General features: G+C 37.1%; 2 protein-coding genes across 3 annotated transcripts; one reads left to right on the top strand and one right to left on the bottom strand.

The window, feature by feature from the left end:
- Window positions 1–6,209: 6,209 nt before the first annotated feature.
- LOC117321225 (cytochrome b-c1 complex subunit 8-like) lies at window positions 6,210–9,975 on the bottom strand. Of its 2 annotated transcripts, XR_004531254.1 has the most exons (3): window positions 9,932–9,975; window positions 7,754–7,926; window positions 6,210–6,394 (listed from the first exon to the last, which is right to left on the bottom strand). XR_004531254.1 is itself a non-coding variant. In XM_033875692.1 (2 exons), exons 1-2 carry the CDS (start codon window positions 7,908–7,910, stop codon window positions 6,303–6,305), a joined length of 249 nt encoding a protein of 82 aa, XP_033731583.1. In that variant the 5' UTR covers window positions 7,911–7,926; the 3' UTR covers window positions 6,210–6,302. The 2 variants fall into 2 exon arrangements, 1 of the variants encoding a protein (XP_033731583.1); XM_033875692.1 differs by lacking the exon at window positions 9,932–9,975.
- A 437-nt stretch (window positions 9,976–10,412) lies between these two features.
- Window positions 10,413–25,096, top strand: LOC117321224 (phosphorylase b kinase regulatory subunit alpha, skeletal muscle isoform-like; the record flags this gene model as incomplete). Its single annotated transcript, XM_033875691.1, has 12 exons — window positions 10,413–10,539; window positions 10,842–11,000; window positions 12,397–12,613; window positions 13,631–13,713; window positions 14,014–14,094; window positions 16,154–16,252; window positions 17,197–17,238; window positions 17,794–17,898; window positions 18,294–18,347; window positions 18,872–18,994; window positions 19,993–20,088; window positions 24,989–25,096. Coding segments are annotated over exons 1-12 (1,245 nt in total), but the record flags the coding sequence as incomplete, so codon positions are not given.
- Window positions 25,097–25,657: the final 561 nt, after the last annotated feature.

Genomic DNA, 25,657 nt, shown 5'->3' with positions numbered 1-25,657 from the left:
TAAATGGTCAGGTCAAATTAAGGTCTAAAGAGTGGCATGGTCAGGTCAAATTAAGGTCTAAAGAGTGGAATGGTCAGGTCAAATTAAGGTCTAAAGAGTGGAATGGTCAGGTCAAATTAAGGTCTAAAGAGTGGCATGGTCAGGTCAAATTAAGGTCTAAAGAGTGGCATGGTCAGGTCAAATTAAGGTCTAAAGAGTGGCATGGTCAGGTCAAATTAAGGTCTAAAGAGTGGAATGGTCAGGTCAAATTAAGGTCTAAAGAGTGGCATGGTCAGGTCAAATTAAGGTCTAAAGAGTGGCATGGTCAGGTCAAATTAAGGTCTAAAGAGTGGAATGGTCAGGTCAAATTAAGGTCTAAAGAGTGGCATGGTCAGGTCAAATTAAGGTCTAAAGAGTGGAATGGTCAGGTCAAATTAAGGTCTAAAGAGTGGCATGGTCAGGTCAAATTAAGGTCTAAAGAGTGGAATGGTCAGGTCAAATTAAGGTCTAAAGAGTGGCATGGTCAGGTCAAATTAAGGTCTAAAGAGTGGAATGGTCAGGTCAAATTAAGGTCTAAGGGGGGCATGGTCAGGTCAAATTAAGGTCTAAAGAGTGGAATGGTCAGGTCAAATTAAGGTCTAAAGAGTGGACATGGTCAGGTCAAATTAAGGTCTAAGGAGTGACATGGTCAGGTCAAATTAAGGTCTAAGAGTGGACATGGTCAGGTCAAATTAAGGTCTAAGGAGTGACATGGTCAGGTCAAATTAAGGTCTAAAGAGTGACATGGTCAGGTCAAATTAAGGTCTAAGAGTGGCATGGTCAGGTCAAATTAAGGTCTAAGGAGTGGCATGGTCAGGTCAAATTAAGGTCTAAAGAGTGGCATGGTCAGGTCAAATTAAGGTCTAAAGGAGTGGCATGGTCAGGTCAAATTAAGGTCTAAGGAGTGGCATGGTCAGGTCAAATTAAGGTCTAAAGAGTGGCATGGTCAGGTCAAATTAAGGTCTAAAGAGTGGAATGGTCAGGTCAAATTAAGGTCTAAAGAGTGGCATGGTCAGGTCAAATTAAGGTCTAAGAGTGGCATGGTCAGGTCAAATTAAGGTCTAAAGAGTGGAATGGTCAGGTCAAATTAAGGTCTAAAGAGTGGAATGGTCAGGTCAAATTAAGGTCTAAAGAGTGGAATGGTCAGGTCAAATTAAGGTCTAAAGAGTGGAATGGTCAGGTCAAATTAAGGTCTAAGAGTGGAATGGTCAGGTCAAATTAAGGTCTAAAGAGTGGAATGGTCAGGTCAAATTAAGGTCTAAAGAGTGGAATGGTCAGGTCAAATTAAGGTCTAAAGAGTGGAATGGTCAGGTCAAATTAAGGTCTAAAGAGTGGAATGGTCAGGTCAAATTAAGGTCTAAAGAGTGGCATGGTCAGGTCAAATTAAGGTCTAAAGAGTGGAATGGTCAGGTCAAATTAAGGTCTAAGAGTGGCATGGTCAGGTCAAATTAAGGTCTAAAGAGTGGAATGGTCAGGTCAAATTAAGGTCTAAAGAGTGGCATGGTCAGGTCAAATTAAGGTCTAAAGAGTGGCATGGTCAGGTCAAATTAAGGTCTAAAGAGTGGCATGGTCAGGTCAAATTAAGGTCTAAAGAGTGGAATGGTCAGGTCAAATTAAGGTCTAAAGAGTGGCATGGTCAGGTCAAATTAAGGTCTAAAGAGTGGAATGGTCAGGTCAAATTAAGGTCTAAAGAGTGACATGGTCAGGTCAAATTAAGGTCTAAAGAGTGGAATGGTCAGGTCAAATTAAGGTCTAAAGAGTGGCATGGTCAGGTCAAATTAAGGTCTAAAGAGTGGAATGGTCAGGTCAAATTAAGGTCTAAAGAGTGGCATGGTCAGGTCAAATTAAGGTCTAAAGAGTGGAATGGTCAGGTCAAATTAAGGTCTAAAGAGTGGCATGGTCAGGTCAAATTAAGGTCTAAAGAGTGGAATGGTCAGGTCAAATTAAGGTCTAAAGAGTGGAATGGTCAGGTCAAATTAAGGTCTAAAGAGTGGAATGGTCAGGTCAAATTAAGGTCTAAAGAGTGGAATGGTCAGGTCAAATTAAGGTCTAAAGAGTGGCATGGTCAGGTCAAATTAAGGTCTAAAGAGTGGAATGGTCAGGTCAAATTAAGGTCTAAAGAGTGGCATGGTCAGGTCAAATTAAGGTCTAAAGAGTGGAATGGTCAAGTCAAATTAAGGTCTAAAGAGTGGAATGGTCAGGTCAAATTAAGGTCTAAAGAGTGGCATGGTCAGGTCAAATTAAGGTCTAAAGAGTGGAATGGTCAGGTCAAATTAAGGTCTAAAGAGTGGAATGGTCAGGTCAAATTAAGGTCTAAAGAGTGGAATGGTCAGGTCAAATTAAGGTCTAAAGAGTGGAATGGTCAGGTCAAATTAAGGTCTAAGGAGTGGAATGGTCAGGTCAAATTAAGGTCTAAAGAGTGGAATGGTCAGGTCAAATTAAGGTCTAAGGAGTGGCATGGTCAGGTCAAATTAAGGTCTAAAGAGTGGCATGGTCAGGTCAAATTAAGGTCTAAAGAGTGGCATGGTCAGGTCAAATTAAGGTCTAAAGAGGGCATGGTCAGGTCAAATTAAGGTCTAAAGAGGGCATGGTCAGGTCAAATTAAGGTCTAAAGAGTGGAATGGTCAGGTCAAATTAAGGTCTAAAGAGTGGAATGGTCAGGTCAAATTAAGGTCTAAAGAGTGGCATAGTCAGGTCAAATTAAGGTCTAAAGAGTGGAATGGTCAGGTCAAATTAAGGTCTAAAGAGTGGCATGGTCGGGTCAAATTAAGGTCTAAAGAGTGGCATGGTCAGGTCAAATTAAGGTCTAAAGAGTGCATGGTCAGGTCAAATTAAGGTCTAAAGAGTGGAATGGTCAGGTCAAATTAAGGTCTAAGGAGTGGCATGGTCAGATAAAATTAAGGTCTAAAGAGTGGAATGGTCAGATAAAATTAAGGTCTAAAGAGTGGCATGGTCAGGTCAAATTAAGGTCTAAAGAGTGGAATGGTCAGGTCAAATTAAGGTCTAAAGAGGGCATGGTCAGGTCAAATTAAGGTCTAAAGAGTGGCAAGGTTAGAAACATAAGTTGTTGAAGATGGTCACCAGTCAGCCATTTTGTTTTCCCAATCACACTGAAAATTGAATGCACACAACTAGGGACCCAGGGGAACCAAGTATTTTCAGAAGAAATGGTGATAACAACGACTGTTTATGGAACCACAGATGCAGAATGATTTATTTAGCCCAACATCATTGGATGTTGGGGAACTGGCGATATCAAACTTAGAAAAATCCATTTTGATTATTGACAAATGAAGTTTAAGAAGTTATCACTATTCCTCAGAAGATCCTTCAGGGAGCGTTATCATACTTCATATAAAGGTTACCCTTGGTCTTTGGCTGTGCATATTGAATTTTGAAACTGATTAGAAAACAAAACGGCTGAGTCAGGCAATTTTAATATTTACATTTGAAATTTGTTATTGCTATTTCTCAGAAAGTTCCTTATGGACTTTTCACATTTCTTATAGGGACTTACGTATTAAGTTGTGCATACAAGTAGTGGATTTTGAGACTGATCAGAAAATATTTGCCACTATTTCATGAGCTTTATTACTCAACTTGATATGTTGATTACCCTCAGTCTCTAGTTAAGCCTGTGCAGTTGTGAAATTGATTGGGGAACCAAAAGGAGTATAATGTGCACCAGGGCAACAACGGAGCAGTAACCACGCTCAACATGGCTTAACTACGATACACAGACAGGACACTCAACCGCACAGCCACAAAAGCTGCAGCTGAAATGCCCATATCCATGAACCATCACATTACCCCCTTCGTCGATAAGATAATGTCCCTCTTGTTGTTATAGCGGTGCCGCCTCGTGACTAGACCCCCATAAGTCACCAACAAGTCTCCAGGAACATTGTGCTTCACATGCTGTCAGAGGGCACCATTAACGATACCAGGCCCGTTCGCTGCCACCAAATGTAACGTGCACAAGGAGGAACAATGGAGTGGTGCCCCATTCAAGAGCTGACCACGCTCCACGTTAACGTTGCTGAACCTCGATACACAGACATGACACTCAACTGCACAGCCGCAAAAGCTAGCTACTGGACTATGCAGCTGAAATGCCCATATCCATGAACCATCACAGGAGCAATAGGAATTTTCTTGAGAATATTGGAACCATCGGAAGTTCTTGTACGAGTTGATTATTTTTCTTTTCTGAAAAGTTCTTTCACTGATTTCATATGCAAGTTTCCATATGTATCGATTTTGAGACTGATCAGGAAAACTAACATTTGTTTTTGCTATTTCTCAAAATGTTCTTCAGTCTTAGGCCTTCCTTAGATTGCGTTTTTGCCAAGATCCCTTTAGGACCTCATTTCAAAAGTGGTCCAGTGTGACCTTTGATGGACGAACACAAAAATCTAATCAGGCATAGAATTTCATATTTTAATGTTATGGTGTGAATATGAACTACCAGTAAATGAAAGGATTATTTTAAATGTGACCTTTGATTTGACTGATGACCACAATATCTAGTGAGGTATAGACCTTGAGTCCAAGAACACCAAAAATTCTGCACACGGATACCATTTCGATCTCAAATGAGACAAGTGTAACTGTTACATTTACTTTGAATTGGAATCCACAAAATATTCCTTGCACATACGAATACCAGCCTACGTGAAACCCACGTAGTAGAAATCACAGAATAATTCAGAACTTCTGGAACTTGTGACAATGATTCTTTAAGTTTTCAACATACCAAAAATGTATGTGAATGACCCATATGACCTTGAAAATAGGTCAAGGAGAGGGCATTTCTGAGAGGAAACCTACAGGTGCTCTATGCTTCCTGGACAAATATGAATATCCAGTTACTTAAGATTTCTAAGACTAAGTTCCGAGTTTAGTTGATAGATGGATGGATGAATGGACAACAGATGACGTATCCTTCACCATAGTATAAGCTCATCATGGACATTTCTTTGTTGTGTAAGGCCCAATGATGGAAGTTGTGGTTACGAAGGGTTAGGCCTCATCAGTTTTAGGGGTTTGGGGCCAATGACTTCCATACCAGGGTAGTGTCAAGGACTCCCATATCAGGGTAGTGTCAAGGAATTCCATATCAGGGTAGTGTCAATGATTTCCATACCAGGGTAGCATCAAGGACTCTCATACCAGGGTAGTGTCAAGGACTCCCATATCAGGGTAGTGTCAATAACTTCCATACCAGGGTAGTGTCAAGGACTTCCATATCAGGGTAGTGTCAATAACTTCCATATCAGGGTAGTGTCAAGGACTTCCATATCATATCAGGGTTGTGTCAATGACTCCCATATCAGGGTAGTGTCAATAACTTCCATAGCAGGGTAGTGTCAATGACTCCCATATCAGGGTAGTATCAAGGACTCCCATATCAGGGTAGTGTCAATGACTTCCATATCAGGGTAGTGTCAAGGACTTCCATATCATGTCAGGGTAGTGTCAATGACTTCCATATCAGGGTAGTGTCAATGACTTCCATATCATATCAGGGTAGTGTCAAGGACTTCCATATCATGTCAGGGTAGTGTCAATGACTTCCATATCAGGGTTGTGTCAATGACTTCCATATCAGGGTAGTGTCAATGACTTCCATACCAGGGTAGTGTCAAGGACTTCCATATCAGGGTAGTGTCAATGACTTCCATATCAGGGTAGTGTCAAGGACTTCCATATCAGGGTAGTGTCAATGACTTCCATATCAGGGTATACGTAGACTAGTGTCAATGACTTCCATATCAGGGTAGTGTCAAGGACTTCCATATCATGTCAGGGTAGTGTCAATGACTTCCATATCAGGGTAGTGTCAATGACTTCCATATCAGGGTAGTGTCAAGGACTTCCATATCATGTCAGGGTAGTGTCAAGGACTTCCATATCAGGGTAGTGTCAATGACTTCCATATCAGGGTATACGTAGACTAGTGTCAAGGACTTCCATATCAGGGTAGTGTCAATGACTTCCATATCAGGGTATACGTAGACTAGTGTCAATGACTTCCATACCAGGGTAGTGTCAAGGACTTCCATATCATGTCAGGGTAGTGTCAATGACTTCCATATCAGGGTAGTGTCAATGACTTCCATATCAGGGTAGTGTCAATGACTGCTGATTTCTATTCCCGAGACAGTGACAAATAAGACAATACTAGAGGATCAGATTGTTACATACATTTTATCAAACAAAACACCTCTATTTTTTCACTTATATCAGAAAATGCAAAAATGTCTTTCATATCAAATAAAATCTTATTCAGGATGCTCTGCCAAATATTCCTTCGTCTCAAAGTATGCCCTCTTTGCTTGGGCTGCTTGTGCCCAGTAGTAGACAGCAAAGGGAACTGCAAGAAACAAAAAACAAAGAATAAAACCTTTTTGCATATTTCAATTGAATCTATGAATATTCTCAGGATTATATGCAATATATTGTCCTTATAAAATCAATTGATTTCAAAACAGGGACATTTTTCATGCTTTTAAAGTTATAAACTACAAGAATTCCTCTTGAGTAAATATAGATTGTCACCTGCAGTAAAACCAGTAGAGACCAATCTCAATAAGGCACTATCATATGGAAGCACAATGAGATTCCAAGAATGAAGTACAAATTTTGACACGCCTCTGAAAATCAACTGATCACACAAAACGACTGATAAGTGTTCATGATGACTGCTGGATATGGGTACATAGTTTTCAAGGTTTGCACATGTAGTCTGGGTATATATCACAGAGGTTAATTTAGACCATTTTTACTACCGAAATTGGGTAGTATTCCCCACTGATGGTGTTTTCCCCTTTGAATAAAAACAAATTCCCCATCAAGAAAAAATGCCATAAAACAGGGAAAAATTCTCCAAAACACAGGAAATCACCCTAATTTTGATGAAATATGTAAGATTTGTAGCAAATAATAGCTGTCAAATGTTAAAATATAAAGAATAATTCAAGACACTGCCGTCCCTTCATTTCCTCTAAATTTCATAATGGGTAGTATTCCCCAAATCCTAGATTAGCCCCTGTATCATAAACAGGGTCCTTCAGTATGGTTTCAATGAATTTCTTGAAATGAGGGGTCCTTTTCAATTTTTATTCTTCAAAAGGCTTTAGGTGCAGACTACAGTTTCAACACAAACTCTGATTTCACACTGATACAATACCAGAACCATATGTTCTCTGCGGTGTGAATAGAAATTTTATCTTAAAAGTATGGTTAATCTTTGGTCAGTTTGAACAAAATTAAATAAATATTGATGAACCTGTTCGAATTATAGAAAAATTATGCTTCAGAAAATAAGCTTAAGTTTAAACTGAGTTGCTATCGACAAAAATCTTGTCAAATTGTAAATTAAAACCGACATATACCTTGCATATTCAGTGTAAATCTGATAGTTACAATGACAACATGAACATGCATAAAATAATAGTAAATATTCAATTTAATGTTATTTGGTGATTTAACTTTCTTCATTAATGATAATTATAATCTCTATATTAATCATGAAGCAGTTTGATCACTGTGTACATTTACTAATATAGGCCCCAAAACAGTACATGTTTTATAAAAGTTAATTACACTACCTTGTATTACAGACGAAAATGAGGAGTTTCCACATGGTTATATAGTGTACATGTATATTATGTTTTGGTCAAATGAGCAACCTTTGTTAAAACTAATGCAAATGAAGTAGATCAATACTTACTTATAAAGACTGGCCACTTTCCTCTTAACCTCCTTAAAGAATTGGGTACGACTTTAGTCCAAACGTTGGCATATGCCTTTTGCTCATGAGGAGACAGTGCATATGTAACAATTCCCGAGCCTTTAGTGTTGGTAATAAGACCAAATTTCCTACCCATGATGGTACTCTTCAACCTGTTGGATAAATATTGCAATCAATATTAATGCATTACATTCATCAAAATGCAAACCAAACAACCTTTGTGTATAGACTTACAGAATGTAACATTGGGTAGTCCAACTAATTCTAATATTTAAATTTTTAATTATTTTTTTTATATTGGCCTGGTATTTAAAAATTACTAAATGATCTTTGGAACATGTAATTGATACGTACAGATTTATTATTGTCATTGCACATAACAAATAGATTTTTTAATCCATATATGTGCAACATGTGTCTGAAAATGATGATTCATGTACACAGTAGCCATTTGAATAGCAACCCAGACATGTATTGCTTACATGTATTTACTTTTTCTGCACATTTTAGTGGGCCAGAGTTTGGATATTAATCAATAAGCCAGACTGGTATAATAAAGGACCAAGGAGAACCTACCATTTCTATATATAATGTTTGATTTAATACGATTTAATACGATAAATAATGGACGCAGGCTGTAAGCCTCTATGTCCATATCAATTGATATTACAATGTTTACAATGTGATATACATCTGGTGTGCAATGAGTTAATTTGTCCTTTTTCATATATATACACAAGTTATTTGTTGGTATTATCCCAGTGATTGTCCAGTGCAATTTCAAACTGTTTAACCTCCTCGGCATCTATAACATGTTGTGGCAAATTGTTCCAAACATCTACTACCCTGAAGCTGAAAAAGTTTTTTCTGATGTCTAGGTTACATCGTTTTTTGAATATTTTGTGCGAGTGTCCCCTTGTCCTGCTGGTGGTGTCCATTTGGAACATATTTGTTGTGACTCGCTCGTCATAAATATTCTTCACGATTTTAAAGACGTTGATTAGGTCACCTCTATTCCTTCGGTGTTCTAAGGTTGGCAGTTTCAGTCTCTGCAAGCGTTCCGGGTACGACAAGTTTTTATTTTGAGAAGTATCCCTCCAGTACTTTTCAAGAAATAGTGATAACAAACTTCCATTGTCAAAATTCAAGATGGCCACATGTTGGCCATTTTGTTTTCCCGATCAGACACAGGTGGTGGGCTAAAAATGTTCTGGCATGCATCAGCTCCGATACCTAACCATGCTTGATTTGGATGAAACTTCTCTTTTGTTTACTAGTTCATGATTTTTCTCACTTACCATAGATGTTTTGCGGAAAGTGCGCAGGTATGTTTTTGATGGATTACAAGGGAGGGTGGGAGGGTTTTCAAATAATATGCGACTGTTTCAAAATCACATCAGGAATTTCGGAACACTGAAACTGATGGCTATGACGTCACAAAACACTGGTGATGCGACAAAACATAGTGATGACGTGGTAAACCAAAACCCATTTCCCGCACAAGCTTAACAGAGTAGTTTCCCTTTGATTAAGGGGGATTATTTGGCGAGTTGCAAATAATCGAAATTAATGCAAAGATGAAACAGAGACTGACTAAAATATTAAATTTACATGGATTATGTACCTATATATACCGACCATAACTCTCGCTTTTTGTCAGGTATGCCTTTTCTGGCAGAAATGCTTCAATTTACTACTGTTTATATAGCTATATATAGCTATTATAGTGGAATACCACTATAATAGTGGAATCAGGATACTTCTCCCCGACCTGGTATACTGTAGTAGTAGGATGTTTCATCCTTTTTCGACTTGTTCATGATCAGAGCCCAGTGCAGGCAGGGCATTTTTACTTAGTTAGCCAAAATCGTGTCTTTTATGCTACTCCTACAATGTTTGATGTTCAACAAAGCAAGGCATTTTTGACGGGCTCCGCCAATCTCTTTTACGTAGTAGTACTTCAATGAGTCGCCATGATCAGTAAAGAACGTTACGCAAGTGCACATGTCTACTAACATATATATGTAAGATTAGTCGGTGTTAGGACCGAGGGAAATTCGTGATATACAGATGCATAGAAATATATGAATGTGCTTATCAAATTCCGTCAGGAGACTATAATTATCGAGATGCAGTTACTTTCCCAAGAATACAAACCTCCTTCCAGTTTATTTGACCTTCGCAATGCTATGTCGGATTAGCCACCGATTCGAATTTACCACATTTAGAATGAGTAACCTTTAACAATATCGAGTGTCTGATATTCGTCATTATACATAGTTTTAAAAACAACATCAACAAATCAGTCTCACTAAGAATTAAAAATACTGACGGTAAAATGATCATCACAAAAAGTTCGAAACTATGTAACGGTCGCTTTTGTTTATCTGGTAGAAACGATCCAAATGATATGTAAAGACAATTCATTATAAGATTAACCGGAAGTAAAGGGAGGTATTTGTACCGTCTACCTGGGCTGTTTTTACGATATTATCGTTTTAACTGGGTCACTTTGGCCTGTTTTGATACAAACCTAATCTAGGCCTAATAAGCATTGCTTCCATTTCCGTCATAGACTGAAGAACTCGTTGAACTAATTGGAACGGTGTAACTGTATAAACGAAAGCCCTCCACATGGTCTTGTCAAAACTGCAGTGGCTGAACAAGTGGAGACTAAGAGATAAAATATGAGAAACAGAAGTAATTCTGGAGTGCGTCTTGATTACTATCAGCGCCTGGTTTACAAAACTATTCTTAAACATCAGGTAATGTACGCATTAATCTTAGTTTTCACACTCCCCGTCAAATACAGTCTAACTGATGTGTAGACTATACATGTCTTATGTACATGTAGGCCTAATGAAGAGTTTGTTCTTGCAATAATTGATTGGCTGAGAAATGATCGATGTAAACATTATTCAGACATCATATAAAGACTATTCAATGTCTACCTATTGCCATGAAATAGAAAGCCGAATTCAGATTGACATTGTATATTTATTACTGACAATTACTTCTGGTATCCTGTTGAACCTATTTGAGATTTTATTTTATGCATCTTTACTAGGACCCTGTAACTGGGCTGTTTGGTGGTACTGTGACACACAACCATGCTTGGGTGAGGGATAATGTCTACTCTATCATGGCAGTGTGGGGTCTGGCCCAGGCCTACAAGAAGAATGCTGACCTGGATGAGGATAGAGCAAAGACATATGAATTGGAACAGGTAAGATAACACTGTTTAGACAGGTCATTATTCTCATACTTTCTTATCATCTCCCTGGATAGGAGCTAACCCTAAGGGGTGTGCTGCTTTAGCGACATGGTACACAAACTGCCAGTCGAAAATTTAAAAATAAGACATTGTTGTGGCTCACTATGAGGGTGCTTTAGCTGTTATAAATATACATAAGAATGGATAAACTGCAATGCAGGATCAATAGTCTTCATAAAAGGTCCCCAGGTCGTAATGAGGACTGGAGGAATTCCACTGAAGGGGCAATTTTCTTGTTACTAGGAATTCCAAAGCATTGTTGACATTCTTTTATAACATCATTCCCTAGCACTTGCCCTTCTTACTGCTAGAGGCTCCCATCTCAGGTAGTACAGGATGGCCATCATGCTACCTACATCCTTCTTACTACTAGAGGTTCCCATCTCAGGTATACGATGGCCATCATGCTACCTTCACCCTTCTTACTGCTAGAGGTTCCTATCTCAGGTAGTACAGGATGGCCATCATGTTACCTTCATCTTTCTTACTACTAGAGGTTCCCATCTCAGGTATACGATGGCCATCATGTTACCTTCAACCTTCTTACTACTAGAGGTTCCCATCTCAGGTAGTACAGGATGGCCATCATGCTACCTTCAACCTTCTTACTACTAAAGGTTCCCATCTTGGGTATATGATGGCCATCATGCTACCTTCAACCTTCTTACTACTAGAGGTTCCCATCTCAGGTATACGATGGCCATCATGCTACCTTCACCCTTCTTACTACTAGAGGTTCCTATCTCAGGTAGTACAGGATGGCCATCATGTTACCTACATCCTTCTTACTACTAGAGGTTCCCATCTCAGGTATACGATGGCCATCATGTTACCTTCATCTTTCTTACTACTAGAGGTTCCTATCTCAGGTATACGATGGCCATCATGCTACCTTCATCTTTCTTACTACTAGAGGTTCCTATCTCAGGTATACGATGGCCATCATGTTACTTTCACCCTTTCTTATTGGTAGAGGTTCCTATCTCAGGTAGTACAGGATGGCTATCATGCTACCTACATCCTTCTTACTACTAGAGGTTCCCATCTCAGGTATACGATGGCCATCATGTTACTTTCACCCTTTCTTATTGGTAGAGGTTCCTATCTCAGGTAGTACAGGATGGCTATCATGCTACCTACATCCTTCTTACTACTAGAGGTTCCCATCTCAGGTATACGATGGCCATCATGCTACCTACATCCTTCTTACTACTAGAGGTTCCCATCTCAGGTATACGATGGCCATCATGCATGTTATATGATATATTGAGGTAATATAGCCATCAAAGGTATAAGATATATCTGAAATGATTATAAATGAGGCATATAGTGATATTGATTTCCACAGGCTGTTGTGAAGTTGATGAGAGGCCTTTTACGGTGTATGATGATGCAAGTGGACAAGTTGGAGAAGTTCAAATACACACAGAGCCCTAAAGATGCACTACATGCAAAGTACAGCAGTAAGACTGGCAAGCCTGTGGTTGGAGATGATGAATGGGGTCACCTACAAATAGATGCCACATCTCTATACATCCTCACTCTAGCTCAAATGACTGCCTCAGGTAACACATCAGATGCCACATCTCTGTACATCCTCACTCTAGCTCAAATGACTGCCTCAGGTAACACTCAGATGCCACATCTCTATACATCCTCACTCTAGCTCAAATGACTGCCTCAGGTAACACTCAGATGCCACATCTCTATACATCCTCACTCTAGCTCAAATGACTGCCTCAGGTAACACATCAGATGCCACATCTCTATACAGCCTCTCTCTAGCTCAAATGACTGCCTCAGGTAACACTCATGATCAGATGCCACAACTCTGTACATCCTCACTCTAGCTCAAATGACTGCCTCAGGTAACACTCAGATGCCACAACTCTGTACATCCTCACTCTAGCTCAAATGACTGCCTCAGGTAACACTCAGATGCCCCTTTTCTATATATCTTCACTCTAGCTCAAATGACTGCCTCAGGTAACACTCAGATGACACATCTCTGTACATCCTCTCTCTAGCTCAAATGACTGCCTCAGGTAACACTCAGATGCCCCTTTTCTATATATCTTCACTCTAGCTCAAATGACTGCCTCAGGTAACACATCAAATGCATCTCTGTACATCTTTACAATGTTAAAAGGAAAACCTATCAAATTACTCTTAAATTCTGTTTTTGATGCGAAATAAACAGCAGAAATGGTCAATTACCACAGAAATGGTCAATTACCACAGACAATCCAGTTATGGTCAATTTCTACAGACAATTCAGTAATGGTCAATTACCACAGATAATCCAGTAATGGTCAGTTACCACAGATAATCCAGTAATGGTCAGTTACCACAGACAATCCAGCAATGGTGATCAGTTACCACAAACAATCCAGGGATGGTCAATTACCACAGACAATCCAGTAATGATGGAAAGAATATCTATCAAAGACAGCTTTCTGTTTTACTTATTACTAGTGTTGTACTTTACCTGATTAGAGTTTCCATATTCACAGACTTTTATATTAAAAAATGGAATTGTTATGAGCCTTTTGTATATCGGTCATAATTGTCTCTGTTTGCAGGTCTTCAGATTGTCTATACTTTGGATGAGGTTGCCTACATCCAGAATTTAGTTTTCTACATAGAATCTGCCTACAGAACTCCTGTGAGTATGACAGAGTTTCCAAAGTATTCAGTGATTATTGCCATTAACATGGTAATGTAAGGGATCTAGTAGTATTGTATTAACCAGCCTCTAAATAAACTCAAAGATATATTTGATTAATAAGAAACAAGACAAAGTGTTGTTGTAATTTACCAGGAGAGTGAATAAAAACTAAATCACACAGTCACATACATTGGAATTCCATACCAAATTTCTATATCTTTGCATGGAACATTTATTATCAGTTATAAATGTTGAATAATTTGGACTGTACTAATTGCTCACCACTGTTCATTTCAGGATTATGGTATTTGGGAAAGGGGTGATAAAACCAACCATGGCCTCCCAGAGCTCAACTCTAGTTCAATTGGTATGGCAAAGGTAAGAACTAGTGTCCCCTCAATGGGAAGAATCATACAGTCCCAAAAAAGGTAGGAACTACACAGTGTCCACACAAAGGTAGGAACCACACAGTATCCACACAAAGGTAAGAACTAGTGTCCCCTCAATGGGAAGAATCATACAGTCCCAAAAAAGGTAGGAACTACACAGTGTCCACACAAAGGTAGGAACCACACAGTATCCACACAAAGGTAAGAACTAGTGTCCCCTCAATGGGAAGAATCATACAGTCCCAAAAAAGGTAGGAACTACACAGTGTCCACACAAAGGTAGGAACTACACAGTATCCACACAAAGGTAAGAACCACACAGTATCCACACAAAGGTAAGAACCACACAATATCCACACAAAGGTAAGAACCACACAATATCCACACAAAGGTAAGAACCACACAGTATCCACACAAAGGTAGGAACCACACAGTATCCACACAAAGGTAAGAACCACACAATATCCACACAAAGGTAAGAACCACACAATATCCACACAAAGGTAAGAACCACACAGTATCCACACAAAGGTAAGAACCACACAATATCCACACAAAGGTAAGAACCACACAGTTTTCACACAAAGGTAAGAACCACACAATATGCACACAAAGGTAAGAACCACACAATATGCACACAAAGGTAAGAACCACTCATTATTTACACAAAGGTAAGAACCACACAATATCCACACAAAGGTAAGAACCACACAATATCCACACAAAGGTAAGAACCACACAATATCCACACAAAGGTAAGAACCACACAATATCCACACAAAGGTAAGAACCACACAGTATCCACACAAAGGTAAGAACCACACAATATCCACACAAAGGTAAGAACCACACAATATCCACACAAAGGTAAGAACCACACAGTATCCACACAAAGGTAAGAACCACACAATATCCACACAAAGGTAAGAACCACACAGTTTTCACACAAAGGTAAGAACCACACAGTATCCACACAAAGGTAAGAACCACACAATATCCACACAAAGATAAGAACCACACATTATCCAAACAAAGGTAAGAACCACACAGTGTCACACAAAGGTAAGAACCACACAATATCCACACAAAGGTAGGAACTACACAGTTTTCACACAAAGGTAAGAACCACACAGTTTTCACACAAAGGTAAGAACCACTCAATGTCCACACAAAGGTAAGAACCACACAGTATCCACACAAAGGTAAGAACCACACAGTATCCACACAAAGGTAAGAACCACACAGTATCCACACAAAGGTAGGAACTACACACTTTCCACACAAAGGTAAGAACCACACAGTATCCACACAAAGGTAAGAACCACACAGTATCCACACAAAGGTAAGAACCACACAGTATCAACACAAAGGTAAGAACCACACAGTGTCACACAAAGGTAAGAACCACACAGTGTCACACAAAGGTAAGAACCACACAGTGTCCACACAAAGGTAAGAACCACACAGTATCCAAACAAAGGTAAGAACCACACAGTATCCACACAAAGGTAAGAACCACACAGTATCCACACAAAGGTAAGAACCACACAGTATCCACACAAAGGTAAGAACCACACAGTATCCACACAAAGGTAAGAACCACACAGTATTCACACAAAGGTAAGAACCACACAGTTTTCACACAAATGTAAGAATCACACATTATCCACACAAAGGTAAGAACCACTCAATATCTTCACAAAGGTAAGTACCACACATTATCCACACAAAGGTAAGAACCACATAGTGTTCGCTGAATGTACTTTTGTATCCTTTTTTGTTGCATCATCATTCGATTTCTCATGTTCACAAACATTGCTTTATTATCAGTTATTTTATAAGTATTTTTTTTACTATAAATTGATTATTGATTTCATGATTCAGTTTACATATTTTAATTCCCATTTTTCTGAAAGGATGTGTTCACAAACTTCAGCTCTTGTACATGGTATTGTTTTGCTTGCTGAGGTCACATAGAAATTTTGGTGTCTTTACAATGACCTACAGGTTTCCTTTCATACTCGCCTCATTATACTATTACATTACAGGCAGCCTTGGAGGCCATTAACGAGTTGGATTTATTTGGAGCTCGGGGTGGTCCCACTTCCATCATCCATGTTTTACCTGATGAAGCTCAGCAGTGTCAGGTCTGTGTGTTTTGTTACATATTCATTAACGCAATTGAACTCTCGGTTTACCTCTTGATTGACTATTGGTTGACCTCTTGATTGACTATTGGTTGACATCTTGGTTTGCTATCGGTTGACCTCTGGACTGACCTTTGGATTGACCTCAGAGTAATTTTTGGTTTGACCCCAAGGTTTATTTTTGGTTGACATTTTGGTTTACTATTGGTTGATCCCAAGGTTTTCTTTTGGTTGACCTCTTGATTTTATTATTGGTTGACTTCAGGGTTTATTAATCCCATTCATCCTTGCATTGCTTCATCTGTTGTCTGAATTCCAATATCAATTAATATATTCTTCTTAATGACAACTATGATGAATGATGTTTGGCCTGTAGCTAGCTGGGAAAGGGGGCTCTCAAAGATGTTTGAAAATGAAAACTCTGTAAAATATCTTCCCACAGGGATTCTAAGAATAAAGGAATTCTTACTTTTCATGTTTGTCCCTGTTTAATAAACCTCAAATCCCCTATTAGGTAAATAATTTATAGGAAAAGCTCAGATACAGTGATTTCCATCAAGATCACAGCTCAACATAGGAATAAAATATGACCTTCAGATGGTTTCTTTAGAACTCTAAGGCCTTCAATATATAATGAATATAACCTTTGATACAGAGGTCAAAATCCATCAAGCTTAGTCAAAGAAATTTGCTCAAAGTCACGAGTGAATTTGTTAAAATCTTCAAAGGCTTCTGATCAGGATAGGCCTTGAGCTATGATGAATTAGCCAGAAGTAGCTGGAATAAAGGCCGACAGTTAGTGGTAGTAAGTTTGCTCCTAGTTCTGGCCTAATGTTTACCATTGTAACCAGTGGTCATTATCAGTTATTTCTTGTTATTGATTTAGATATACATTATAAATGTCAATTTGAATAAAAAATACATGTGTGTTTGTTTAATTTCAGGCTATTTTACATTCAATGCTGCCTAAAGAATCGAATTCAAAGGTAATTCTAAATCATTCCTGTAGAACATTAACAAATTACATATTAATTGTTTTAGGATTATTTTCAATGATATTGTGTAGTTTTCCTGCTGTTAACATTTACAAATCTATACATGCTTCATATATAGTGTATGATTAGTAGAAGTGAATCTGTGTCTTTTTTTTATTTCTTGTACATGAATTTATATAGATAAATACAACTATTATGTCTACAGCCAGTCTGGGTTTACTGGTGTTTGCTATAGTTATGTAACATACAACTATTATGTCTATAGTCAGTTTGTGGTGTACTGGTGTCTGGTATAGTTATGTAACATACAACTATTATGTCTACAGTCAGTTTGTGGTGTACTGGTGTCTGGTATAGTTATGTAACATACAGCTATTATGTCTACAGTTAGTTTGTGGTGTACTGGTGTTTGCTATAGTTATGTAACATACAGCTATTATGTCTCCAGCCAAGTTGTGGTGTCCTAGTGTTTGGTTTAGTTATGCTTTATAAGACCTATTTAGGAAGCTGTTGTGATTTCACCAGAATGTTCCATTTTCTGTGTAGGAAATAGACGCTGCCTTGATTACAGTGATTAGTTACCCGGCCTTTGCTGTGGATGATGTACGATTGATCAATGAGACTAGACAACAAATACAACAACAACTGGAGGTAACGGGACATATTGTCTCCGCTGTTTGACATTCAGATACTACTGATGTAGCAATTAAAAAAAAGTTTTGTAGTCTTTGAAAAATTGACATTTTTATATTGCTTTTTACTTTTTAATATATTATATATGATTTGGTCTATACAATACAAATGGCTACGTTTATTGAGATTTCTTATTACAATGGATGTAATAATATCGATTCTATGAATGATCCTGACATCCTTTTTAAATACGACTCTATCAAATTTTTATAATACATAGAAGGTTGATCAATTCATAAGATGTATATGCTTTGATGTATAATGTGGCCTTTTTGATTTTATTGCTAAAGTGTAATGTTTGAAGAAAGCATTGTGTGGTGTTTTAGTTCTTCCTATTTGATTCCTATTTTCAGGGAAAGTATGGATTTTGTCGGTTTTTGAGAGATGGATACAAAACAGCCAAAGAGGTACTGTACAATATACTATATAAAACAGTAAGGAAACGTTATCAGTACTTTGACCTGTTAAGTAGGTCAGGGTTTACTATCCTGGGAACCTAAACAATTGACATGATCTGTCAGAGTTTTCTTATAATATAATGAACCCTTAAGCTAAAAAAAATTAATTTACACAACCTCTCAAGAGTTTTACTATGAACCGCTTGAGTCAAAATAAATCTTAATTGTAACAATCTCAAAGGGGTTACTGTGAACCCAGGTAAAAAAGATTGTCATTCACCTGTTCTATCTGACTTCTAATTGGAACCATGGAAGCAGAAAAAACCTTTATTCACATGATCTATCAGGGTTTGCTATGAACTTACACAACAAAGACAGACATCTTGTTTTACAGAGCCATATCACTTATGATCCCAGTCCACTAATCCATATCATCAGACTTCAGAAGGAAAACAAAATTATATTTATGGTGGAGCGCTAAAAATTTAATCTAAAAGCCATGATGATATAAATAAATAAACTTTATTTCACAGGATCCTTCTCGACTTTACTATGAGCCCTGGGAGCTACAGATGTTTGAGAAGATTGAATGCCAGTGGCCTATGTTCTTTGCCTACTTTTTATTGGATGCTCTGTTTAATGGTAATGAAGAACAGGTAAGTACTAAGACCACATCTTTCTAAGTTAACAAAACCTCTGTCTGTAATATTTATTTACAACTTTAACAATAGTTCAGATCCCTTTGTCCCTGATGGGTATATAAATGTGACTGTATGGGGTGTCCTGCTGGGTGTCTTCAGCAGCATGCTTCAGTGAAGTAGCGCAAAATATCAGCAAAAGTTCTGTACAAGGAGACTTAACACAAACATCGCGGCCTCCCAGAGGGTGTCCTTAAATGACCGTAGCTGTTGATAGGACGTTAAACAAATGAAACCAAACCAGATTGGGAACCGATTTTCACAAAACTTCACCTGAATGTTAGAAAATATGGGTAGATGTGCATGCAGCTGTTTAGATTCCAAATTTTTTGTTGTCATTGTTACTGGTCACTATCAGTAGGTTTTTCTTGTCTGGACAACTCCTCCTAAATTTGTGAACCGATTTTCATAAAACTTCACTGGAATGTTCGGAAACATTGTGCAGATATGCATGCAGCTGTTTAAATTCCAAAATTCTGGTAACTGGTCACTATGAAAAGGTTTATGTTGTTATTTTGAGGGATAGCAAATACAATGGTCATTTGGTTGTCATGGAAGCAAATGAGGGGTAGCGGGGGTATTAGTTTGCCAATGGCTTACAGTTCTAGTTGAAACTATTGAGATCCCCATCCCATAACAGCACTGTTCGAGATAAACAAATAAAGCTATTAACAAATTGAACATGAACATCATTTTGATGTTTGGTAGAATCCAACCAGGTGAGCGATACAGGAAGCTCACAACACAGATTTCATTTTGCTCTTGATGTTAACTTAGTAAAAAACATCTTTTCCAGCAGCTGTTGTGGTGATATAAAAATAAAAAGTTAACTTGCAAACTTCACAACTATGAAAATAGATATGATATAAGGACTTGAAAAACTGGTAGGTTATAATTTTTGCAGCAGAATAATGAAAAATGAATGACAATTTCATCAGGACTGTTCTGTTTAACAGATAATAAAATACAAGGACTTATTGGATAGTGTCCTAAAGAAGAGAGCTGACGGTGTTCTCATGATGCCAGAGTTGTACACAGTACCAGCTGATAAGGTTAGTAGTGACACCTTGGGGCATTGATAATAAACAACAAAAATCCATTTATTTTTATCAATTTTAAGTAGGGAATTTGATCAATATCAAGTAGGTAATTTGACCGATTTTTTTCGTTTTGAAATTACAATAACATGTTAAGATTAATTTATTTCAAATTTGAGATAATGTTGGCTGAAAGATTTTTTGCATCATGACACACTTTAAGATTTTGGTGTAAGTTTTAATGCCATATTTTTGACACAAACGTAAGTTTGAGTCTATGTCAGCGCTTTTGAGGTGTAGCTGACAAAATCTACGATGCCCTCTGGCGGATACTGCCTTGGCTAATCTAACCGTTGCTTTACAGTAACTCCGTAATGCTATGCAGTAAATATTTGTAAATATCGTAAATATTCACGATAAAAAATGACATATAGTAAAGTTCAGCTATAAAAAAATTACCTTTTGTTTTGTTGACACAAACGTAGACACAAACGTAAGTTTGAGTCTATGTCAGCGCTTTTGAGGGCTCTGGCGGATACTGCTGTTGGCCAATCTAAACGTTGCTTTACAGTAACTCCGTAATGTTATGCAGTAAATATTTGTTTAACTTCACGATAAAAAATGACATACAGTGAAGTTCAGCTATTAAAAAAAATCACCTTTTGTTTTGTTGTATTTTAAAAGCTGACAGGACAATGTTTTTTTTTTTGGCATTTTCGTTCGCTCTGACACAACTTCCACTGCCACTTCACAATCATATTCTATCGCAAAAAAAAAATAGTCCCGTGACTTACGGAGTCAAATGCAACACTGCAGTTTCGTTAGATATATGACAAAACAACAGAACCTCACAAATAGATAGTTTTCAAAGTATTTAATTTAAGTATGTTCTGTCGATGATACGTAAGAATATTTTTCCGCGTTGAACGCATTAGATTTCACGCGGAATGATACAATCGACTTTTCGCTGGCGCCATATTGCTGCTTACCTGTGACCCGGAAGAAAAATCTACTAACATCACGCTGAATTTTCATCATCGACATCTATGTGTTTTTTTTCTTTGGTGGCATGTTACTGAATGGGTTATAATATTGATAAAGTTTCGTCGGAATATCGTTGTTATTTTGTACATTGAAAAATCACTCATCCAGCATCCGATTTTGTCCGCCATCTTTCAGTAATGTAAACAATAATAAAAGAAAGAGTAGGTGATCAAACCCAACTTTGAATGTCATTTTCTCACTGAAATATTAACTTGCATGTGATTGATGTAGTCTGCAGATGGTTAGATTATATAGATGTTTTTTTACGAAAGAAAAAAAGTTGTCTATTCATCATGACAATATCACAACAACGGCAGTCGAGTACCATACGCATGTTTGCAAATAAAAAGTTAAATAAATTCTCACTGAATAGGGTTTCGAAATGTCAAATGGACTTGTGAATATTAATATTGACTTCGGATCTATTGATTATATCCTACGTAATGCACATGAAGTTTTTCGTTTACAGAACGCGTACCGCATTAACGTGGCTGTCTGCATGCAGATGTAGACGTCACTGAAAATTTCATCTCTAATTATAGCGACTGATTCTTTTTTCTAATATTCGTGATGGTTTAAAAAAAAATAGAAAATGATCTATCATTATCATTTGAAATATTACATAACAGTCGAAGCATATTATAAAAAAGAAAGGGGTCTACGATGTACATCTACATAGACCTTTATTATGTTTGGTGGAGTTTTGAACGCTTCAGGGACGGTTAAAGGGCAGTAACTCTTTAGAAAACACCATTTTTCATGGAAATGTACTGATTGCTAAATTTAACCAGAGATATTTAAAGGCAGTGGAAATGTTATATTCCTACATCTGCGGTTTTTTCTGTCTTAAATCATTTCAGCTTCTGAATTAAATTAACCTTTAAACTAATGCACAGTAAAGTATTGATAAATCAATGCAAATAATTTATTATCACTTAGATTTATTATTATTATTTAATCTTTTTTTCTTTACAACACTAGTACATATTATTTGAGAAGAACAGCAAAAATTACTAAGTTCATTATTCTTCTAAACAACAAAAATTTGTAAAACTTTTTTGTGTTGTGCATATATCCTATTGTGAAATAACTTGGCATGACTAAAGATAATAGTATTGTCTTGATGACTGTTACATACTATATCATAGGTTGAGTTAAATAATTATTTTCTTCTTGTCAATTATGGTAAATGGTGAAAACACATTTTTTTCATTTAAATTGTTAAGTCGGTTTAATGTTCAAATTCAGATTAATTTAATTAAAGCAACTATTAATAATGTATATATGTGTTAACTTTTCTGACAAAGTCTTCAAGTAACCTGATTATATTTGACAGAGAATCAAAATAAGTAATTTTGTTGTTAAGAATAGTGGGCTTAGCCATTTACAACTGTTTAGATTCTACTTAATAAGGTTTGATTTTTAACATTTTGGCAAATTTATCTTATCAATATCCAATTTAGTTTTAAAGATAAGCAGTACTTCCATTTTTATGAAAATAAAAATTACTTCAGTGTTCTAATAATTTAAACACATGAACAATTGAAAGAAATACATTTGTATGAAAAGCATTCATAATGGACTTTGAAGAATGCTACTACATGTACAGTTCATCCAGTTTGGGCATTCGAACTACATTTTCATCCGACAGATGCTGCAGATTAAAAAAAAACCTCTGATTTTGAAATCGATGATATCAATACATATAGCTACATTCACATCTCACTAACATTAATTAACATGATATATATACCATACATACATATATATATGTATCATGCAGTAACAGTTATGTATATGGTACATATACTATTGCGGAGAATATTTGATGCAATGTACATAAGTGAAAAACAAAATTCCACTTCAAATTGATTTGAACTGTACATGTGAATGAATGTGTTTTTGTTGTATAGATGATTTGTAGCTACACAGTATGGAGTGTAAACATATAACGTAGAGTGCTATATGAAAATCATGTTCACTCTTAAGAAACTGTCTCAAGTCTGAGCTGATATGAGCATGTAATTCTAAGTTTTGAATATAGTGCTTAGTTTAATGTGCCCGTCGTGATGGTATACCCTGCCCTGTCTACATCCGCATTCTACGCTTCCAGAGTCTGTTTATCAGACCCAGGTGTTTTTAACCCACCATCATCAGATGGTGGGCTATTCAAATCGCCCTGCATCCGTGGTCCGTCCGTCCCTCCATCCGTAAACAATTCTTGTTATCGCTATTTCTCAAAGTACTGAAGGGATCTTCTAAAATTTCATAGGTTTCTCTTGGTTTCTAGTTATGCATATTGCATTTTGAGACCAATCGGAAAACAATATGGCCGACAGGCAGCCATCTTAGGTTTTGACAATTGAAGTTTGTTATTGCTATTTCTCAGAAAGCACTGAATTGATCTTTCTCAAATTTCATATGTAGGTTCCTCTTGGTGCTAACATTAGTTATGCATATTGCATTTTGAGACCAATCGGAAAACAATAAGGCCGATAGGCAGCCATCTTTGATTTTGTCAATTGAAGTTTGTTATCACTATTTCTCAGAAAGTGTTGACGGGATCTTTTTCAAATTTCATAAGTAGGTTCCCCTCGGTGCCTAGTTATGCATATTGCGTTTTGAGACTAATCGGAAAACAACATGGCCGACAGGCAGCCATCTTGGATTTGGACAATTGAAGTTTGTTATCGCAATTTCTCAAAAAGTGCTGAAGGGATCTTTCTAAAATTTGATATGTAGGTTTCCCTTGGTGGGTGGTTATGCATAATGCATTTTGAGACCAATCGGAAAACAATATGGCCGACAGGCAGCCATCTTAGGTTTTGACAATTGAAGTTTGTTATTGCTATTTCTCAGAAAGCACTGAATTGATCTTTCTCAAATTTCATATGTAGGTTCCTCTTGGTGCTTACATTAATTATGCATATTGCATTTTGAGACCAATCGGAAAACAATATGGCCGACAGGCAGCCATCTTGGATTTGGACAATTGAAGTTTGTTATCACTATTTCTCCGAAAGTGCTGAAGGGATCTTTCTCAAATTTTATATGTAGGTTCCCCTCGGTGCCTAGTTATGGATATTGCATTTTGAGACTAATCGGAAAACAACATGGCCGACAGGCAGCCATATTGTATTTTGACAATTGAAGTTTGTTATCGCTATTTTACAGAAGGCACTGAAGGGATAGAACAATCTGCCACAAAATATCATTCAAAACCTTGACATAACATCATTGAAACCAGGGCTCGCACACACGATAAAATCCTAAAACAATCACACAAATGTTTTTAACCTGAGCTCTCTCTTATCTAAAAGCTGGTAGCTAGATGGGGCGCTACATCAAATGTATAAATATTTTTTCAAATGCTAATGATAATGATAATTTGTGAAGCGCTTATAGGCATGGGATCCTCAAAAGTTTGAAAAGAAAGGCCTCATTAATTTTACAGGTAATCTAGGACCTTCATATTACATCTACAACTACGTATACATTAACCCATTGAAGATGTCAAATAAGATTACCCGAGTACCTATTCTGAAAATTAGCTGCCAAGACGCACTTGCAATCAAAAGTAGATATGAATTTCTTTTCTTGCCAATATTTTGTCCTAGTCCTAATCAGGTATTGGTGATGTTCTATACAAAGTTGACCATGTCCCCACTAAACAAAAGCAGTTAAAATAATTTGTTTTCGTTTGTGTCTTCAGTACTTTCAGTACTTTGATTTAGGTTTAACTTTGATATCAGTAAAAATTGAATTGAGCTCCAAGTACTCCTGATGTTTAAATATATTCTGTAATATACATTTTTTAAACTTAATAAGTACCCATAGTAAATTTTACTTTGCATTTGGTTTGTACTGCTAGGTGGATGAGGAATACAGGAATCCTAACAGCCAGACGCGCATAGCCATTGGGAAATTACCTCAGATGTGGGGGGAATCTATGTTGATTCTCAGTCGACTCATATTGGAGGTATGGTGTATACATAGTATACTGTTTCTATCATATTGGAGGTATGGTGTATACATAGTATACTGTTTCTATCATATTGGAGGTATGGTGTATACATAGTATACTGTTTCTATCATATTGGAGGTATGGTGTATACATAGTATACATAGTATACTGTTTCTATCATATTGGAGGTATGGTGTATACATAGTATACTGTTTCTATCATATTGGAGGTATGGTGTATACATAGTATACTGTTTCTATCATATTGGAGGTATGGTGTATACATAGTATACTGTTTCTATCATATTGGAGGTATGGTGTATACATAGTATACTGTTTCTATCATATTGGAGGTATGGTGTATACATAATATACATAGTATACTGTTTCTATCATATTGGAGGTATGGTGTGTACATAGTATACTGTTTCTATCATATTGGAGGTATGGTGTATATATAATATACTGTTTCTATCATATTGGAGGTATGGTGTATACATAGTATACTGTTTCTATCATATTGGAGGTATGGTGTATACATAGTATACTGTTTCTATCATATTGGAGGTATGGTTAT

The sequence above is a fragment of the Pecten maximus genome, unplaced genomic scaffold (assembly GCF_902652985.1).
Source record: "Pecten maximus unplaced genomic scaffold, xPecMax1.1, whole genome shotgun sequence".
Classification (NCBI taxonomy): Eukaryota; Metazoa; Mollusca; class Bivalvia; order Pectinida; family Pectinidae; genus Pecten; species Pecten maximus.
This window is presented reverse-complemented; position numbering and strand designations above follow the sequence as displayed.